Source organism: Opisthocomus hoazin, chromosome 18 (assembly GCF_030867145.1).
Source record: "Opisthocomus hoazin isolate bOpiHoa1 chromosome 18, bOpiHoa1.hap1, whole genome shotgun sequence".
Classification (NCBI taxonomy): Eukaryota; Metazoa; Chordata; class Aves; order Opisthocomiformes; family Opisthocomidae; genus Opisthocomus; species Opisthocomus hoazin.
Genome location: NC_134431.1, coordinates 19257825 through 19274348, shown reverse-complemented (window position 1 = coordinate 19274348; position 16524 = coordinate 19257825). Strand labels below are relative to the sequence as shown.

Genomic DNA, 16524 nt, shown 5'->3' with positions numbered 1-16524 from the left:
TTGGGCACGGGCAGATTCCGTAACGTGCAGAGGCAGGAGGAGCGTCCTGGCTGCGGTGACCTCTGTGACATCCAGGACGTGGGGCTGGTCGGGGAATGGAGCAGGGCTGGCTGGGTGCACGCGGGGTGGGCCGTGCACACCTCCCCCGGCGTCTGAGAATTACTTTTAAGCCGAAGGAACGGGACGGACTCAGCTGTCAGGATTTCGGTGAAGCACTGACAGAAGCGCTGCGAGGGAAATCCGCGTCTGAGCGGGGGGAGTTGAAGCTTAAAGGAGTTGTAGGAGAATTAAAGAGCGGGCAGGAGTGGGAGCAGTGATGAGCAGGAGGTCCCGGGGAGCCGGCTGGGATCCGTCTTCGTTAACGCTGACGTTAATGACTGGGGCAGGCACAGCGCAGCGCCGCGGGGGTCGGCCAAGCCTGCGGCCTCCAGAGCCGAGCTCAGCGGGGCTTGGGTTGGGGATCTCCAGGCTGCGGGGGTAGGGGTGATGCCCACCCACCCCGCGACGGGCAGGTGCCCGCTGCTGCGGCGCAGCGTCGGGGCCGTGACCGCGCCGTGGCTGGGAGGAGGACAGTGTTCTGGAACGGCTCCTACGTGAGATGTTGCTTTTTCTGCGCTGTCTCGGGATGAGCTCATGACGTGGCTGCCTGGGTGGTGGGCGGCACAGCACCCTGGCCCCCGCGCCCGTCCCCCGGCTTCGCCCACTCCCGGGTGCCCGGGCAGGTGGTGCAGCTCGGCAGGACGTGGCCATGGGGTCGGGACCCCGGGGACCCCAGGCTGTGTCGGACGGCGGTCGGCGAGGCCGCACCCCGCTGAGCCGGAGCCCCGAGCTTTGGGGACGGCGCGTTCCCAGCGAGCGGGGAGGCTGGGCGCGATGACAGCACCCCGGCCCACGCACCGTGCAGGGGACAGGAGGGGGGCGAGAGCTGGAGGCGGAGGCATCGCTTTGAACCCTGGCAAAGGGCGAGGGGCTCCTCCTGCCAAGGGCAGCGGGGCCAGCGGGGCAGGGCACAGCAGGGACCCGCCAGCAGCCGCCCGAGCCGGGCCGCCCGGCCAAGACGCTGGCGGTGGGCTGGAGAGCCGGGCTGGCACGGCCGGCTCTCGCGGTGGCACCGGCTGCCGGGTGGCACCAGGCTGGGGCAGCGGCCGGGAGCCGGGCTCTGCGCAGGACATGGCTTTTCCTTCCACGAGGACCACGCCGGGCACTTCCCTTCAGGTTTATTAACATTAATAACGTTAGTTCCATGTTAACGAGCGCATGATGCAAACAGAACGCCCATCCCTGCCCTCGGCCAGGGCTGCCGCAGCAGCGCAGGGGACGGTAAATTCCCCCACAGAGGGGCTGCACCGTGGGGCTGTCGGGCAGCAACGCCTCGGCACGGGTTTGCGCTCCCATGGGATGCTCGGAGCACGGCTGCCGGCTGCAGGGAACCCTGACCGCTGTCCCGAGGCAAACCTGGCGCTTGGAGGGGCAAAGGCACTTCACGCGAGGGCTGCTACACACCTAGCAGATTATTAACAAGCTTTGTGAGGCTGGTGAGGGGGTTACTGCTGCTCCACAGCCGGTGGGGGCTAAGTACAGGGGACTGCAGGACTCGGGACCGAGGGCTGGGCAATGGCCCCAGCATCCCAGCTCCGAGCACAGGACGCCCCATCCAGGTGGTGACGGAGACCTCCACGACCGGACAGAAACAGTCCCAGCTGGAAGGGACTGGTTTTACTCAGCATTTGCATTAGCTGGACTGTCGGTGTGGTGGTTCTCCAGGTAAACAATGTGGGGGGGCTTTTTGGAGGGGCAAGGTGCTCTGGGACTCTGGAGGTCCCAGGGCAAAGCCAGGCTCGCTGCTGGGGCTTCTTCAGTGGAGTTCTGCGAGTCCGAGTCTTCAGAGGAGAAGCTGCTCTGGCTGGAAACCTGGAAGTACTGGGTGGCTTCTGCCTGCCTTTCCGCAGGCGGATCTGCTGTGCTGGGGGGTGAGACAGTCCCGTGGGGCACAGCGGTGGGGGACGACGGCTCCGCGCCCGGCCAACGCGCCTGGGCAGGCAGGGTGAAGGCACGGCGGCGAAGGGGCTGGCTGCGCGCCTGGGCGAGGTGTCCTGCGGCTCCCAGGCAGCATCCGCTCTCGGGGTCTGGGGGGGAGGCGTCTGCAGAGACGTGGGGGGGAAAGGCACGGTCGCCCTCCGGCCCCGGCCGGCAGCGGGGCTGCGGGGAGCACGGCTCCACACCCAGCGCGGGGCCAGGAACGCTGCCGGCGCGGGGCTGTCCCAGCCCCCGGGCGCTGGGCTCCGGCTGCTCCGCCGCCCCCCGGCCCCCCGACACCACTGGCTCGGGGCTGGTGGTTGCTTCGCAGGCTGGGGCTTCCTTGCGAGGGGCTGCAGAGCCCGAGCCGGGGGAGCCGACGGCGTCTCCCTGCCCGTCGGCTTGTGCTCCCCAGGCCTCCTGCAGCTCTGCCAGCATCTCCTCCAGGATCTGCCGGGTCTCCCGGTACCTGTCCCGTGCCTCGGTCCAGGCTGCCGGCCCCTGGCTGCTCTGCATCCTGTGCACCTGAGCCTTCATCTCCTGCAGCTTCTCCAGGGCCAGCTCCACCGACAGCTTCTGGAAGGAGCTCTGCAGGCACTGCAGCGCCCGGCCCTCGCCGTGCCTCGCCCGGGCTGGGCACTGCCCGCAGTCCCGCTCCAGCCCTGCGATCTGGAAGAGAAAGCGGCTGCTTTCATGGCTGCCCAGAGGCGCCGGGTCCGGCGGGAGCAGAGCCCGCGCACCCACCTTGCTGCAGAACCGGCCGAGCTCCCACCGCAGCTCCCGCTCCGCCTGCCGCCGCTGCACCTCCCTGCAGAAGCTCCGCAGCTTCGTCCGGAAAAGGGCCGCAGCGGCGTGGAAGGGGTCTGCCTCGGGGAACGCCGCGTCGCGGAGCTCCGCCGCCTCCCGGCACAGGGCCAGGCCGCGCTGGTGCTGAGCCTGCAGGGACGGCAGCGAGGAACAGGCTCCGTGCTGGGGGAACGGCGCTGAGCCACCGCGCTGGGACGCGTGGGCACGGAGAGCCTCGCCGCGGGGCAGCGCTCGGCATCGGCATCGCCGTCAGGGCCACACGGGAAACGCTGCTGGGCAAGGCGGAAGGACCAGAGCGGGGATGCTCCGCACCTCGGCCACCTTGCCCTCCGCGCCTGCACTGAATGAAGGACCTCCACGTCCGGGGAACAGGAGGAACAAGCCCTCGTCCCCCACTGTTCGTTGTCTGACGGACGTCCAGGCCATGCGGGAGGACAGGGCTGCGAAGGATGGGGTGCAGGAGGGGCCGGGAACGGCCGCCCCAGCCCAACGCGCCGCAGGGAGCGGCACAGCCGTCCCCTCAGCGGAGCAGGGCTGCGAGCAGCCAGCCCGGGGACACCAAGTTTGGCACAGAAGCCTCGTTCCAAACCCAGGAGATTTGGGCTGATTGTATCCAGCTTTGTAAGGATGCTCGAACTTTCCTAACTCGGTGTTTTCAGCCTCTGCCGCGCCAGGCAGGGGCCGGAGCCCCCGAGCAGCGCTGCTGGCAATGCCCCCCCCGGGACGCGTGTTACAGCAAAGCCCCCTCCGAACATACTGCTGCCTGCACGAGGAACTCGCTGAACTGCTCGTCGGAGCCCGGGGCGTCGTCGGGGCTCCACTCCTCGGCGCCCAGCTCCCGCAGCCGTGCCGCTGCCTCCCCGTCCAGCCAGCGCCCGAGCTGCAAGAGAATCACAGAATCACAGAATAGTAGGGGTTGGAAGGGACCTCTGTGGGTCATCTAGTCCAACCCCCCTGCCGAAGCAGGGTCACCCAGAGCAGGCTGCACAGGACCTTGTCCAGGCGGGTCTTGAATATCTCCAGAGAAGGAGACTCCACAACCTCCCTGGGCAGCCTGGGCCAGGGCTCCGTCACCCTCAGAGGGAAGAAGTTCTTCCTCATGTTCAGATGGAACTTCCTTTGCCTCAGTTTGTGCCCATTGCCCCTTGTCCTGTCACTGGGCACCACTGAAAAGAGTTTGGCCCCATCCTCCTGACACCCACCCTGCAGATATTTGTAGGCATTTATAAGGTTCCCTCGCAGCCTTCTCTTCTTCAGGCTGAACAAGCCCAGCTCCCTCAACCTCTCCTCGTAGGGGAGATGCTCCAGTCCCCTCCTCATCCTCGTAGCCCTCCTCTGGACTCTCTCCAGTAGCTCCTCATCTTTCTTGAACTGGGGAGCCCAGCACTGGACACAGTACTCCAGATGAGGCCTCACCAGGGCAGTGTAGAGGGGAAGGAGAACCTCCCTCATCCTGCTGGCCACACTCTTCTTGATGCACCCCAGGATCCCATTGGCTTTCTTGGCAGCCAGGGGCCGGGGGTCAGCGGGACCGGCCGCGCTTCCGCAGCACCTCCCTTTCCTTCCCGCGTGCGGCTTCCCGTCCCGGGCGCGGCTACGCACGGTCGCCGCGTCGTGAAAATCAAAGCTCAGGCAATCCTGCGATTCTCCGTGCTTCCTTCATCATCAAAAACCGAGGAAACGCGCCCAAAATGCTCAGCCTTGGGGACACCGCCGAGGACGATTCCGCCTCGCTGCGCCCCGAGCAGCACCCCCGGGACGCCCAACTCACCTCGCCCAGCTCGGCCTCGAGCTCCCGGACCTTTCGGAGGAACTCCAGGCGCTGCAGGCAGCGGTTGGACTGCGACACCAGGTCGTGCAGCTCTCCCTCCAGCTGGCTGTACAGCCCCTCGGCCGACTCCATGCTGCTCCTGGGGTGGGCAAGCATCGGGGCGTCAGCGCCGGGCGAGCTGCCGGCCGCTCCCGCAGCCCCCGGCTGGGCAGGGGCTTCTGGACGGGGCAGCTCCCTGGCAGCGTGGGCAGCCCGGAGCGGAGGGAGCGGATGGGCAACGACCCAGCACGCGTGGCTGGCGTGAGCCCAGCACGTGCCCGGGTCAGGAGCCGACCATGGACCTCCCTCGTGCACCCCCAGAGCCCACCCAGACATGAGGGCAGCGGGCTCCAGGCCCCACACGCCGGGCGTGCTGCAGGGGAGCAGCCTGGCCCTGCACGTGCCCCGGCACCTCCCCGTCCCACGGAGCAAGGGGGACGTCGGGGAACGCGGGACTGGAAAGCGCTGGCTGTCGGCGTGGCCCGGCCCAGCCGAGGGACGGGAGCAGCAGGGAGCAGTGGGATGAGGGCTGTGTGTGGGCATGGACCGCAGGGCGAGCGCGCATCGCCGGGCGAGTGCAACGTCGCTGGAGGAGCGCGGCATCGCCGGATGAGTGCATCGGCATCGCCAGAGCAGTGTGGCATCGCTGGATGAGTGCATCATCATCGGAGGAGCACGGCATCACCAGACGAGTGCATCGTCACATCATCATCGCCGGAGCAGCGCGGCACCGCCGGACGAGTGCAGGGTTGCCAGACGAGTGCATCATCGCCGGACGAGTCCATCGGCACCGCCGGACGAGCGCGGCACCGCCGCGGCTTGGCCCCATCTAGTGGCTTTGCGTCCGACCAGCCCCGAGGGCTCGCTGCAGGCCCGGCCGAGCGGCCGCGGGGCAGGAGACCCTCCAGGGCCCCGCGCCTCCTCCGGGAGATCCTGCAAAGGGCTGGCGGGACGCGAGCTCCAGGCTCGGAGGGTTTTGCGGGGCGGGAGGGAGCACGGTGCCAGCTCTGGGGCGTGCTGGAGAGCAGCTGGTGGGGACCGCGCTGTCGCTGGGGGGTGGCTCTGTTGGAGGAGGCCGGGGGTCCCCGGCGTTGGCACCCCTGTGAAGCCCCCCTTCCTACCTGACGTCGGCCGAGGCGCGGAGCCGGGCGGCCTCCCTGCGCAGCCGCGCCAGCACGGCGCCCGCCTCGCGCTGCACGCACACCAGCTGCGCGTCGCTCAGCACTCTCCGCATCAGCTCCTGGTGCCGCCCGATGCACACGGCCGCATCCTGCGGACGGAGGGTCAGACACGCGTCTCAGCGGGGGCTGCACCCCAGGGATGAGCGAAGGGGGCGGGGGGCAGCCCCGAGACCCCACACCGAGCTCTGGGGACGCGGGGCGAAACGTCGCAGGGTGCAGACGAGCTCTGCGGAAAGCCCAGCGACGCGCGGTGCCACGGCCCCGCTACCTGCGTCCCCGCCAGCGCGTCGGCGCTCCGCAGCTCCCGGATGCAGCTCTGCAGCAGCTCCGACGCCCGCCTGAGGCCGGCCGTGAAGGGGTGCAGCCTCTGCGGGTGGGAGACGCAGCGGGTCAGCGGGGCCGGGCAGGCAGCGGGGCCCGCGAGGAGGAGGAGGATGAGGAGGATGAGGAGGAGGAGCGGTGCCAGGCCAGAGCAGGGAGGACCGTGGGGCACCGGGTTCAAGCCGAGGAGGAAGGGAGCGTGGAGGTGGATGGGTGGTTCGAGGCGGGGGCACTCAGCAGCAGGCAGGAGGGGGTTGCCCTGCTGGGCTCTGAGCTTTCCTTTCCCTTCCCCTCTCCTGGGCTTTCCCGTCGCTTTTCCAGGGATGTCTGAGACACAGAAGGTGTGGTGGGGACGGGGGGCACCGCGGGGAGGTGAGGCGATGGCTAACGGCGTGGTAACAGACACCTGGAAGAACTCAACCCACTCGCTGTGGCAGTAGGGGAAGGCACCGTCCAGCTCCTCGGTCAGCTGCGAGCTGTCGACGAAGCGGCCCAGGGCCTTCAGCGACGCCAGGGTCTCCACCTGCGGGGCACGGGGCTCGCGAGCGCCGCGGGACCGGGCCCCGGCGCTCCCGGACACATCCCCAGAAACACAACCCCCTCCTGCCCGAAGGACCCCGGCCCGTTAACCCACGTGGCGTGGCAGCCCCAGGAGCGCTGCGTGCCGGCAAGGCTGAGCCGGAACTTCTCCCGGCGGCCCCGCGGAGTCTGAATGCACGGGAGATCACCGGGACTGCCATGATCTGCCACGACAGCCAAGCTAGGGGACCCAGCTCATTAATATTTCACATTAATTAATCTGAGCAGCGCTGAAAGAACAACAGACCCTCTGAAGTCTGGATTTATTACCCCGGTGCCTGTGCCGGGCTGCCGGAGGGGACGGGGGAAGCGCCTGGCTGCCCGGGGCAGCTCTCGCCCGCCGCCGCAGCCCAGCGTGGCCCGTCCCAGCGCGGCCTCACGCTGCACCGGCGCGGGGGCCCTGCCCCGGCGAGGTGCTGCCCTGCCCGGGGTCCCCGAGCAGGGGAGCTGGGGGGTCCCGGTGAGGGGATGGAGGGTCCCCAGGGCGGGAGGCTCCTTTCACCCTGGCTCTGCTCTTCCCACGGGAGACAACGTGGGGACAGGGACAAGGACAGGCTCACCTGCAGCCCGGGCAGCCTCTCGCGGTGGGTGACCAGCTCCTTCTCGGCCAGCAGCAGCACGGTGTGGATGCAGCCCGGCGAGACGCTCTGCGGGAAGCAGGGGAGTCAGCACGGCGCAGCCCACGGCGCAGCCCCGGCTGACCCGGCGGTGCCCGGGCTCGGTTGTCCCAGGCTCACTGCAAAGCCAGGGCTCGCCGGCACGGGAAGCGGAGCTGGGTCGCTGAGGCCATAACCCCGTCCCCATCCTCCAGCTCCCTGGCAGAAGGACCCACGGACAGAGCCTGGTGAGCAAACCCCTTCGCTCGCACCAGCGACGCCTCTCCGCATGGGAAGCACTGGGCTCGGCACCGGAGTTATCGGGGTGGCTGCAGGGCGCTGCGGTGGGGAGGACCCACAGCCCCCCAGGACAGCGCGGGGCACGTCAGTGGCACTGCCTCGGCGTGGGCACGGACACCCTGCCAGCAGGACACATGGACACTGCGGAGCTGGTTTCCAGGTGGGCTGGCTGGCGGGATGCTGCAGGGGCTGGGGCCACGCGGCGGTGCCGGGCGATAGCGGGGACAAGGACAGCTCCTGCGGGGCTGGGAAGGGACCTTCGGTCCCAAAGTGCCGGTGGCTCATGGCCGGCACTCGAGGAGCTGGAGAGACCCAAGCGCCGGCTGCGAGCGCGGGCTGGGGGCTGGGGGCTGGGGGAAAGGGGGTGTTTGCGCCGTGCTGGGGGACAGTCTGCGCCGCTGCAGACGCGCTCAGAAACCCGAGATTCGCCAGCAGCTTGGGGCGCAGCGTGGCAGTGTGAGCACTGCCAGCCCTGCAGGGAGCCAGGAGCCAGGACTGGCCCCGCGCAGGAAGCCGCGAGGGGACGGGGGGTTCCAGATCAGTGCGATGCAGCGCAGCCGAGGGCTGCCTGGGCGAAGCCGCACCGTCACGCTCACGCGTAAACTCTGCGAGCCGGGTAAAAGCCGCGGCCCCAGGCAGAGCAGTGCCGGGGCTGCCAGAGGAGCTGCTGCCGGGCAGGGGATGGCACCGCGCGGCGGGTGCAGGGGAGGCTCTGCGGGACCCCCGCGGGCGGCAGCACCTGCTGCTGGGCAGGGCCCCCCCGGCACCTCCGTGGCGCAGGCACGCGGCGCCCGGCGTACCTGGACAGAGCGGAGGGCCGAGAAGAGGACGGGAGCGGGGGGCTGCTTCCTGGCGTCCACCACGACCGTCAGCCCGCCGTGCTCCGCTTCGCGCCTGGCCGGGGGAACGCAGTGAGCAGCAGGCGGACGGCACGGCGAGACGCAACCCACGGCGCGGGGGTCCCTCCCCTTGGGCAGACCCCCTCGAAGCCCCCCTCGAAGCCCCCTCCCGTGGCTCCGTGCCTGGCAGCAGGGTGAGGGCAGCCAGGAACCGGCAGCCGCCGGCGAGGGGCTCGTGTCGGTGGGACCCCGGCCGAGGGCAGCACGAGCCCTTCGGAAACACGCGCCGCCGGCAGAGGCACGGCGCAGGACTGGGGACACGGTGGGGACCGTGTGGGACCCACCCAAAGCAGCGTGCGCGGGATGCTGGGCACCCATCCCGGCTTGGCCCAGGGCCCCCCCGGGACCCCTGAGCTGGGAATTAGCCGAGGGGGGTCCCTGGCAGGTCCTCCTGGCACTCACCTGGGGAGGGAGCAGAGGTAGAGGATGAGCCTCGCCAGCTCGGCGGCCGAGCACCACGCAGCCCCCCAGGCGCTGCCGCCGGTCCTCACCTGGAGCAGGGCCCTGCCCAGCCGGTCCGAGCTCCCTGCGGGAAGGGGAGAACGAACCCTCCGGCAGCCGCCCGGCCACGCACCCGCCGGCTGCGGAGCCCACCGCGGGGAAACCCTGCGGGGCTGGGGTCCCCACCAGCCTGGCCGCGCTGGCCAGAAGGGACGGCTGCCGGGGCACAGGCTCTGCCCCAGCCCGGCGTGGGGGCTCAGCCTGGGTGAGCACTGGGCAGCTGGGGTGGCCAGTGTCCACCCAGTGCCACCCGGTGCCACCCGACGCAGCCCCCCGACCCCTCCGGAGGGGCAGCGCCAGCCCACGAGGGCTCTCGGCACCAACGCTGGCCCTGGAAATGCCAGGGCAGAGCTGCTGGGGACGTTTTTTTCCTGAAAAAAAGATGGGTTTTGTCGCTGTTTTTCAGCTCTTGGGAAAAGGAAGAAGCCAAATGTTTCGTGTTTGGCAGCGAAAAGCTGAACGGCTTCACTGGTGAGGAATGGAGTGGGAGGGCTTGGTGCAGCTGGGAGCCGGGGCAGCTGCTCGCCGCAGACTGCTCCTTCTTATGGTTTTCATTTTTTTCACCCAGCTGAAAGGAAATTTTCTGCTTGGGGGCTTTCTGGCCTCCAGCAAAGCTCTGAAACCTTCCTCCAGAAAACCCCCGCCAGCAGCACGGCGTTTCCCCTCCGGAGCCTCCCCGACATCCCCCCGAGGGTCTCGCGGGCCGGGGTACCTGGCAGGCACACGATGCCCGCGCGCAGCAGCCCGGGGTGCAGGTCCTGCCAGGCTGGCGGCTCCCGGCCAGGCATGCGGGTGCCAGGCACGGAGGGGCCGTGCTTGCAGCCGCTGCTTTCCAGGGCGCGTTCCTCTGCGGCGGCGGCGGCTGCCGCATCCGTTCCTGCCGTGGGGACAGAGGAGAGAGACGCTGGCGGCGTGCGCCCGGGCACAGAAACGCAAAAACCCCGCAGAGCCCAGCAGGCGCGGCAGCCCCGCTCCGACCGTACCTTTCCCGGCCGCCTTGGCTCTGCCCAGCCTGGGCGAGTAGATGGCAGCCATCTTCTTCCAGGCCCCTTCGTGCTGGCCGGTGGCTCTTTCGTCCCCGGGGGCCGCTGCGAGCCGCGGGCCCTTCAGGAAGGAGAACTTGTGGCTGGAGCCCGGGGGGAGCGGGGGGCTGCCCTGCCGCCCCAACGCCTCCGCCTGCGCCCCAGGACCCGCTCGGCGGGGACGGCGGGCGAGGAGCGTGGGGCTGCCAGCCCCCGTCCCGTGCTGCGTGGGGGTCTCCCGGGGGGTGGCGGGGGGTGGCTCGGGGCTGGGGCCGTCCGGCTCCTCCAGGATGGCTGCCATCAGCCCGGGGCCGAAGCTCACCGGGTTCTGCAGCGCGGCCAGGTAGGACTCGCGGTGGCGGCACCGTGGGCCATGCGGTCCTGGCTCCTGGCTCGGCTTCCTCCCCAGGCACGGGGTGCAGGGACCCCCCTCCAAGCTCAGAGCCCCCCCGCAGGGCCAGGCAGCTGCCCCGGGCCCCCCGCTCGTCCAGGGGAGCGTCGCCTCAGCCCCGGCCCCCCGGGCGGGCGGCAGGGACCCGGCCAGGAGGTCCAGCTGCTCCGGGGAGAGCTCCAGCAGGTCCACGTACTCCCCCTCCACGTCCTGGCCGACGATCCCGCAGAGGCTGGGCATGGCCAGCGCGGCCGGCTTCTGCCGCAGCCCAGCCTGGTCCACCTTGATCAGTCCCGGGTATCTTCCCCGGCTCAGCTTCCGAGAGGCGACGGTGCAGCCGGGGACGGTGCCTGCGACGTTGCCGTAGGGCGCCGGGACGGTGCTGCGGGGCGCGGGCACGCCGGGCGCTGCCGGCTCGGCCGCGGGTTCAGCAGCGGGGCCGTGTGGGGCACCCACGGGCGCGGCGTCGGCTCCGGCCCCGGGCTCGTCGATGAACTCCGGCGTGGCGATCCTGCTCCACGGCAGCGCGGCGATGCCGCTCTCGGTGGCCACCAGGCAGGTGCGCAGCGGGGCCCCGGCCCGGCCGCCGTTGACCTCCTCCAGCCACTCGCTGGTGAAGAGCAGTGCGTAGGCGGCCTCGGGGACCGGCGTCTCCTCCACCGCGCGCAGGTCGGCCGAGAGGTGCTTGACGGTGACGCGCGCCGCGCGCTCCTCGCACGGCTCCGCTTGCAGGTAGAAGTCCCCGGGGCGCAGCAGGAGGGGGTTGAGCGGCGCGAGGTGGACGACCACTTTCTCGTGCAGACACAAGGGCCAGCCTTCGTGGAGGAAGATGCGGTTGAAGTAGGGAGCCTGGGAGGAGGAAGAACACAGCGCATGAGCGAGAGCCCCCGCCGGCTCCGTACCCTCCCGGCCGCCCCGCACGCTCTTGCTGCCCGGCTCTGCGCTTCCCGCAGCGGGGACTGAAGAGCCTGGTGACTCGACGGGATGTCCCTGGGCTGAGCCAGAGCAGGGTCCTGCACGCCCACCCCAAGCCCGTGGCCGTTCCCGGGGTGCTGCATGCTCCCCCCGTGCTAACAGAGAGGAAACGGGTGACGTCTGAGGGTGCCGGAGCCCTGGGCCAGGCTGCCCAGGGAGGCTGTGGAGTCTCCTTCTCTGGAGATATTCCAGCCCCGCCTGGCCGCGGTGCTGTGCCCCCTGCTCTGGGTGACCCTGCTTGGGCAGGGGGTTGGGCTGGGTGACCCACAGAGGGCCCTTCCAGCCCCGAACGTTCTGTCATTCTGTGAAACCCCCCCTGGAGCCTCTCCAGAAGCGAGACAAGGTGACCCGGGTGTCCCCTGCCCTTATGGTGGGGCCACACGTGCCGGGCTCTGTGCCGACGCCGTGCCGGGGAGCCGGGCAGACCGCGGGCCCCTCTGCGGGGAGGGGATGGGGACAGGGCGGGGACAGAGCAGGCGCCTGCAGCCCGGCGCAGGGCACGGCTGTGCAGGCATCGCATGCTCAGGCAAACGGCCCCGTGGGGACGCGCGGGCTTACGCAGGCGGCCTGCCGCACGTGCTCGAAGAGGCGCTTGGCCGGGACGAGGAAGCGGAGCAGGCAGCAGAGCCCATCCCCCTGGTAGCGCGTCTCCAGCAGCCGGAACACCTGGCCCAGGACGGTGGGGGCCGTGGCTTCGAAGGGGGGGTAGAGGGCCTGGAGGGCACTCTGCACGGCCGCGTCCAGCGACCCGGCGTCCTGCGGGAGGGAAGTGGCTGGTGGGGAGCGCGGCCCCGCAGCGGGACGCCGGCACCCCCGCAGAGCCTGCGCCCAGCACCCCGCGTCGCACCGCGCCGCTGCTATGCGCACGCTGGCACGGCTCGCGCGGCTCCAGACCCTCCTGGGCTGGAGACTGGGGAGGAGCTGGGCGTAGAGAACGCCGAGCACTGCGCAGCCGGGGGCACGAGCACGGCCGGGCCCGGTTCCCAGCGCTGGGATGTGGATTAACGAGCCGAGACGAGCCGGGAGCGCCGCGTGCCGAGGCGGAGGAGCTGCAGCAGCCGAGGGGTTAAGCCGAGCCAGCGTGGGGATGTGCCGGGCTCAGCGGCTCGCTGCAGGAATGCAGCGGACGGGAGGAAGGACAAACATCTGAAGATGGATAGGGTGCTTTGGTGCAGACTCAGCGCTGAATTCGCCGAACTCAAAATGAGTCCTTGGAGCGTTTTCTGGGAAGCCCCTGCCGGGTTACAGCCCCCTGCCCTGCGCTGCTTCCAGAGCGCGGCGAGGACGCTGGTTTCGTGCCACGCGTCCAGCGGCAGCGGCTCTGAGGTTGCTCTCCAGCTTTGCAGGAGACGCCGGGCGTGCGGCCCCGGCTGGCGCAGTGGGTCCAGGCAGGGTCCAGGCAGGGTCCAGGCAGGGAAGCCATCAGATGGTGTCCATCCCATCCCATCCCATCCCATCCCATCCCACCCCATCCCATCCCATCTGCCTCACAGGCAGCACGGGGTGACTACAGACACGGCTGCCGAACGGCGCCCGCAGGCTCGTGGGAAGGACGGAGATGTCCCCAGCACCCTGGGGTGTGTTCCTGCTCAGACGGAGAGCACATCAGGCTGGGGCTGGTGCCGGGGCTGGCTGGGCGAACGGCACCGTTCCTGCTGGCAGCGGTGCTGCTGCTGCGGGAGATGCGGGTTTCTGCCCCGCGCAGGGTCAGGTCAGGGACCTGCTGCTCTCTGGTGCGACATCTCTCCTCCTCCTCCTCCTCGTCCTCCTCCTCCTCCTGCAGAGCAAGGTGCGCGCTACCTCCGCCAGCTGCCAGCTACCGAGGAGCCCCCAGCCCTGCCACCGGCTGCAGCCCACGGCAAAGCCGGGCCCGTCACCCAGGGCTGGGCTCCAGCTCTGATGGCGGAGGGACCCCGGGGCTGCAGGGACAAGCGTCCTGCCGGCAGCCGGGGCGGCAGCCAGCTCCTGCCCCCCGGGCAGCCACGGCTCACCCTCCTCCCCGTGGTCCCGGGTTAGGGTTAGGGTTAGGGAAATCAGATGGGATTAGCTCCAGGTGGGATTATTTGAAGGTGGGATTATCTGAAGGTGGGATCATCTGAAGGTGGGGTTAGCTGAAGGTGGGTGTTAGTTTCAGGCAGCTAATCCCTGGCCAAGGGTCCCTAGAGGGACAAAGTGGCCTTGGTTAATTCAGCTTTATTAGCTGTAATGCGCTTTAGCTAAAGCACTTTGCAGTCACGCTTTGATTAATTCTTCTTTTTCTCCGTGTCTCCGCTCAGGAATCCCCCGCCCTTGGGCCTGGGCAGAGCGGGAGGAGAGCAGGTCCCTTCTCAGGGCCCTGAGCCGCCAGGCGTTCCCCTGCCAGGCTTTCTGCTGCCGGAGCCCCGGCCGTCTCGCGCCTGGCCCCACTTCGCACAGCTCCGGGAGACACGGGACGCCTTGCTCTGGAGAAGCCCCACCGCAGGGCAAAGCCCAGCTCCCCGCTCCGCCGGGCACCCACCGCCTCCCGCCCGGCACCGCCACGCTCGGCTCCTTCCCCGCCCCGGCACCGCGCTGCGGAGCTGCCGCCTGCGACAGCGAAGGGGGATCTGTCCTGCTCCGAAAGCTGCCATGAGCGACGAGCCAGCCCTGCCTGCGCTGCCTGCACTGTCTGCCTGCGCTGCCTGCCCTGCCAGCCCTGCCTTGCTGCCTGCACCAGAGCCCGCTGCCCAGTGTCACCCTTGCGCAGCCCCGGCATGGCCCCAAACCAGCTCTTCTGAAACCAGACTCAGCTCTTCCCGGCCAGGCTCCCGCGGCACTGATGAAAAAGCAAACGAAAGCAGAAAGAGCAGCCAGGACCCCCGAGCCTGGGGACGCCAGGGCTCCGCTCCGCGCAGGCTGCGGCCGTGGGGTGATGGGCAGCCCCAGACCCGGCCGTCCCCAAACCCAGCCGTGCCGCCGGGGAGGGCTCTGCGGGGCGGGGGGTGCAGCCCGTGGTCCGACGGGGCCAAGGCACAGGCTCCCAGCAGCCTCTTCCCACAGCCGCCGTCTGTCGCGACACCGTCCCCCCAAACCCCGCAGCAGCCCCCCCGGCCGCAGCAGCCCCCCCGGCCGCAGCACGCAGCCCGGCTCCTGGCCCTGCCCGGTCCCGCACCTGGGCGGCTGCGGAGAAACACCCGGAGCCTGGGTAAAGGCTGGGATAAACTCGGGGCGTCTGGGCGGGGACAGCCCTGCTGCAGGGGCAAAAGGGAAAATCTCCCAATCCACCACCAAAACCCCACAGCAAGGGGACGCGCCGGAGGACGGACCGACGGAGCAAACAACGCCGCTGCGCTGCCGACGGAGTAAAACCGCCCGGGACCCGTCCCGCGGCGGGGACCGCGTGAGCCGGCGGCGCGGAGAAGCGCGGACCGAGGGAAACACCAGACGCAGCCGGCCCCGTGCTGCCGAGCGGCTTGGCCTGGAACGACGGAAGAGGCTTCCACGGGTGTCGCAAAGCCCTGTGGCACTGGGCAGGTTTCGGGGCGACCGCGGCGCGGCGTGCGGGGCAGGCGCCGAGGCCAGGCCGGCCGCGCGGCCGTCAGGAAGCCAAGAGCGAGCCGTGAGCCCCCGTCCCTGCGCCAGCTGCCGGGGAGCGGGACCGGAACAAAAGGCATCAGGGAGCATAAGGAGATTCACATTTGCAAAGCTATTTCCATTTTAATAAGCCAAAGTGCTGTTAAATAGAGATTGATATTTCTCCCCAAATACCCATCTTTTTGAAGCGGTTTGCACCGACCGGATGAGCCGGGCTGTGGTGTTTTGGCGCTGTAAAGTTGTTTAACTCTACCCACAGCCACAGAGTGACTCAGCTCCGGCTCCCTTCTCCCTCCAGCTCCGAAAGGAGCCGGGTCGCAGAGCCGGGACCAGCGCTGAATAACGATTCCTCTCCCCCCCCGGCAGCTCCTGCTGGCAGCAAGTTTGCCAGGGCAGGCGCGGACGCTAACGGAGCGGGAGGCAGCGCCCGGCAGCCCGGTGACACCCGAGACGGCCGGCCCGGGGACGATCCGCCGACCGTCCCGTACCAGCACGGCAGGCACAGCTCACGCGGCGGCACCCGCTTCGCTGCACCCCGTCCCCCTGCCAAACTGTGCAGGGAAGTTTAAGCTTTGTGGGTTCAGCCCTGCACGCGCCCGCCCGAGCGGCCGACGGCCTCCTCCACCTTCGCATCCGACCTCCGCCATCGCATCCGACCTCCGCCATTGCACCCCACCTCCACCATCGCATCCGACCTCCGCCATCGCATCCGACCTCCACCATCGCATCTGACCTCCACCTTCTCATCCAACCTCCGCCATCTCACCTGACCTCCACCATCGCATCCGACCTCCGCCATCGCACCCCACCTCCGCCATCGCATCTGACCTCCATCTTCACACCCCACCTCCACCTTCAAACCCCACCTCGCCATCGCCCCCAACCTCGCCATCGCCCCCGACCTGGCCATCACCCCCGACCTCCGCCATCGCCCCCAACCTCGCCATCGCCCCCGACCTGGCCATCACCCCCGACCTCGCCATCGCCCCCGATCTCGCCATCGCCCCCGACCTCGCCATCGCCCCCAACCTCGCCATTGCCCCCGACCTCGCCATCGCCCCCGCCGCCCCCGCCGTGCCGGGGAGCTGGGGGCCGCGGGTCTGGCGGGGGCCGGCAGCCGGCGGGGGGGGCCAGCGGCGGGGGTAGGAAAGCAGAAGGAGTTACCATGTTCACTGGGGGGTGGCAGAGGGGCCGGGGGGGCCCGCGGCACCGACCGTCCCTTCCCGCTCCTTCCCGGGGCCGAGCGCTGCCCGCCCGGCTCCCCCGCCCCGCCCCCCGCCCCCGGCCCCCCCCGGCCCGGCCCCCCCCCGCCCGCCGCGCCGCTGCTGGGGGAGAACCAAAAAAAAGGAGGAGAAAGAAAGAAAGAGGAGGAGAAGAAAGAGCGAGCGCGGCGGGGCGGGCGGGGGAGGGGGTGGCGGGGCCGCCCGGGGCAGCTCCCGCAGCGGCGGCTCCTCCCGGGGGGCTCCCCCGGGCGCCCCAAGGGGGAGCGGGCGGGGCGGGGGCGGCGCGGCTCCGTCCCCCGGGGGTTGGGGGGGGTCGGGGGGTGCGAGACCCCCGGAGGCAGCAAGCGCTGG

The 16524-nt window shown here is 70.0% G+C and overlaps 1 protein-coding gene across 1 annotated transcript; it reads right to left on the bottom strand.

Moving 5' to 3' along the window:
• Positions 1-1206: 1206 nt before the first annotated feature.
• Positions 1207-16194, bottom strand: KIAA1755 (KIAA1755 ortholog). Its single transcript, XM_075438336.1, has 14 exons — positions 16115-16194; positions 11957-12154; positions 9994-11272; positions 9723-9887; positions 8912-9035; positions 8411-8504; positions 7275-7361; positions 6542-6658; positions 6083-6181; positions 5755-5903; positions 4595-4733; positions 3581-3703; positions 2761-2952; positions 1207-2685 (listed from the first exon to the last, which is right to left on the bottom strand). The coding sequence occupies exons 1-14, from the start codon at positions 16115-16117 to the stop codon at positions 1717-1719; spliced, it is 3738 nt and encodes a 1245-aa protein (XP_075294451.1). The 5' UTR covers positions 16118-16194; the 3' UTR covers positions 1207-1716.
• Between the last annotated feature and the right edge of the window lie 330 nt (positions 16195-16524).

Coding starts and splice junctions, on each gene's coding strand:
- KIAA1755 (XM_075438336.1), bottom strand. Junction 4,734..5,754: donor CGCGCCTCGGCCGACGTCAG/GTAGGAAGGGGG, acceptor TGCCCACCCCAG/GAGCAGCATGGAGTCGGCCG. Junction 2,686..2,760: donor TCGGCCGGTTCTGCAGCAAG/GTGGGTGCGCGG, acceptor TTTCTCTTCCAG/ATCGCAGGGCTGGAGCGGGA.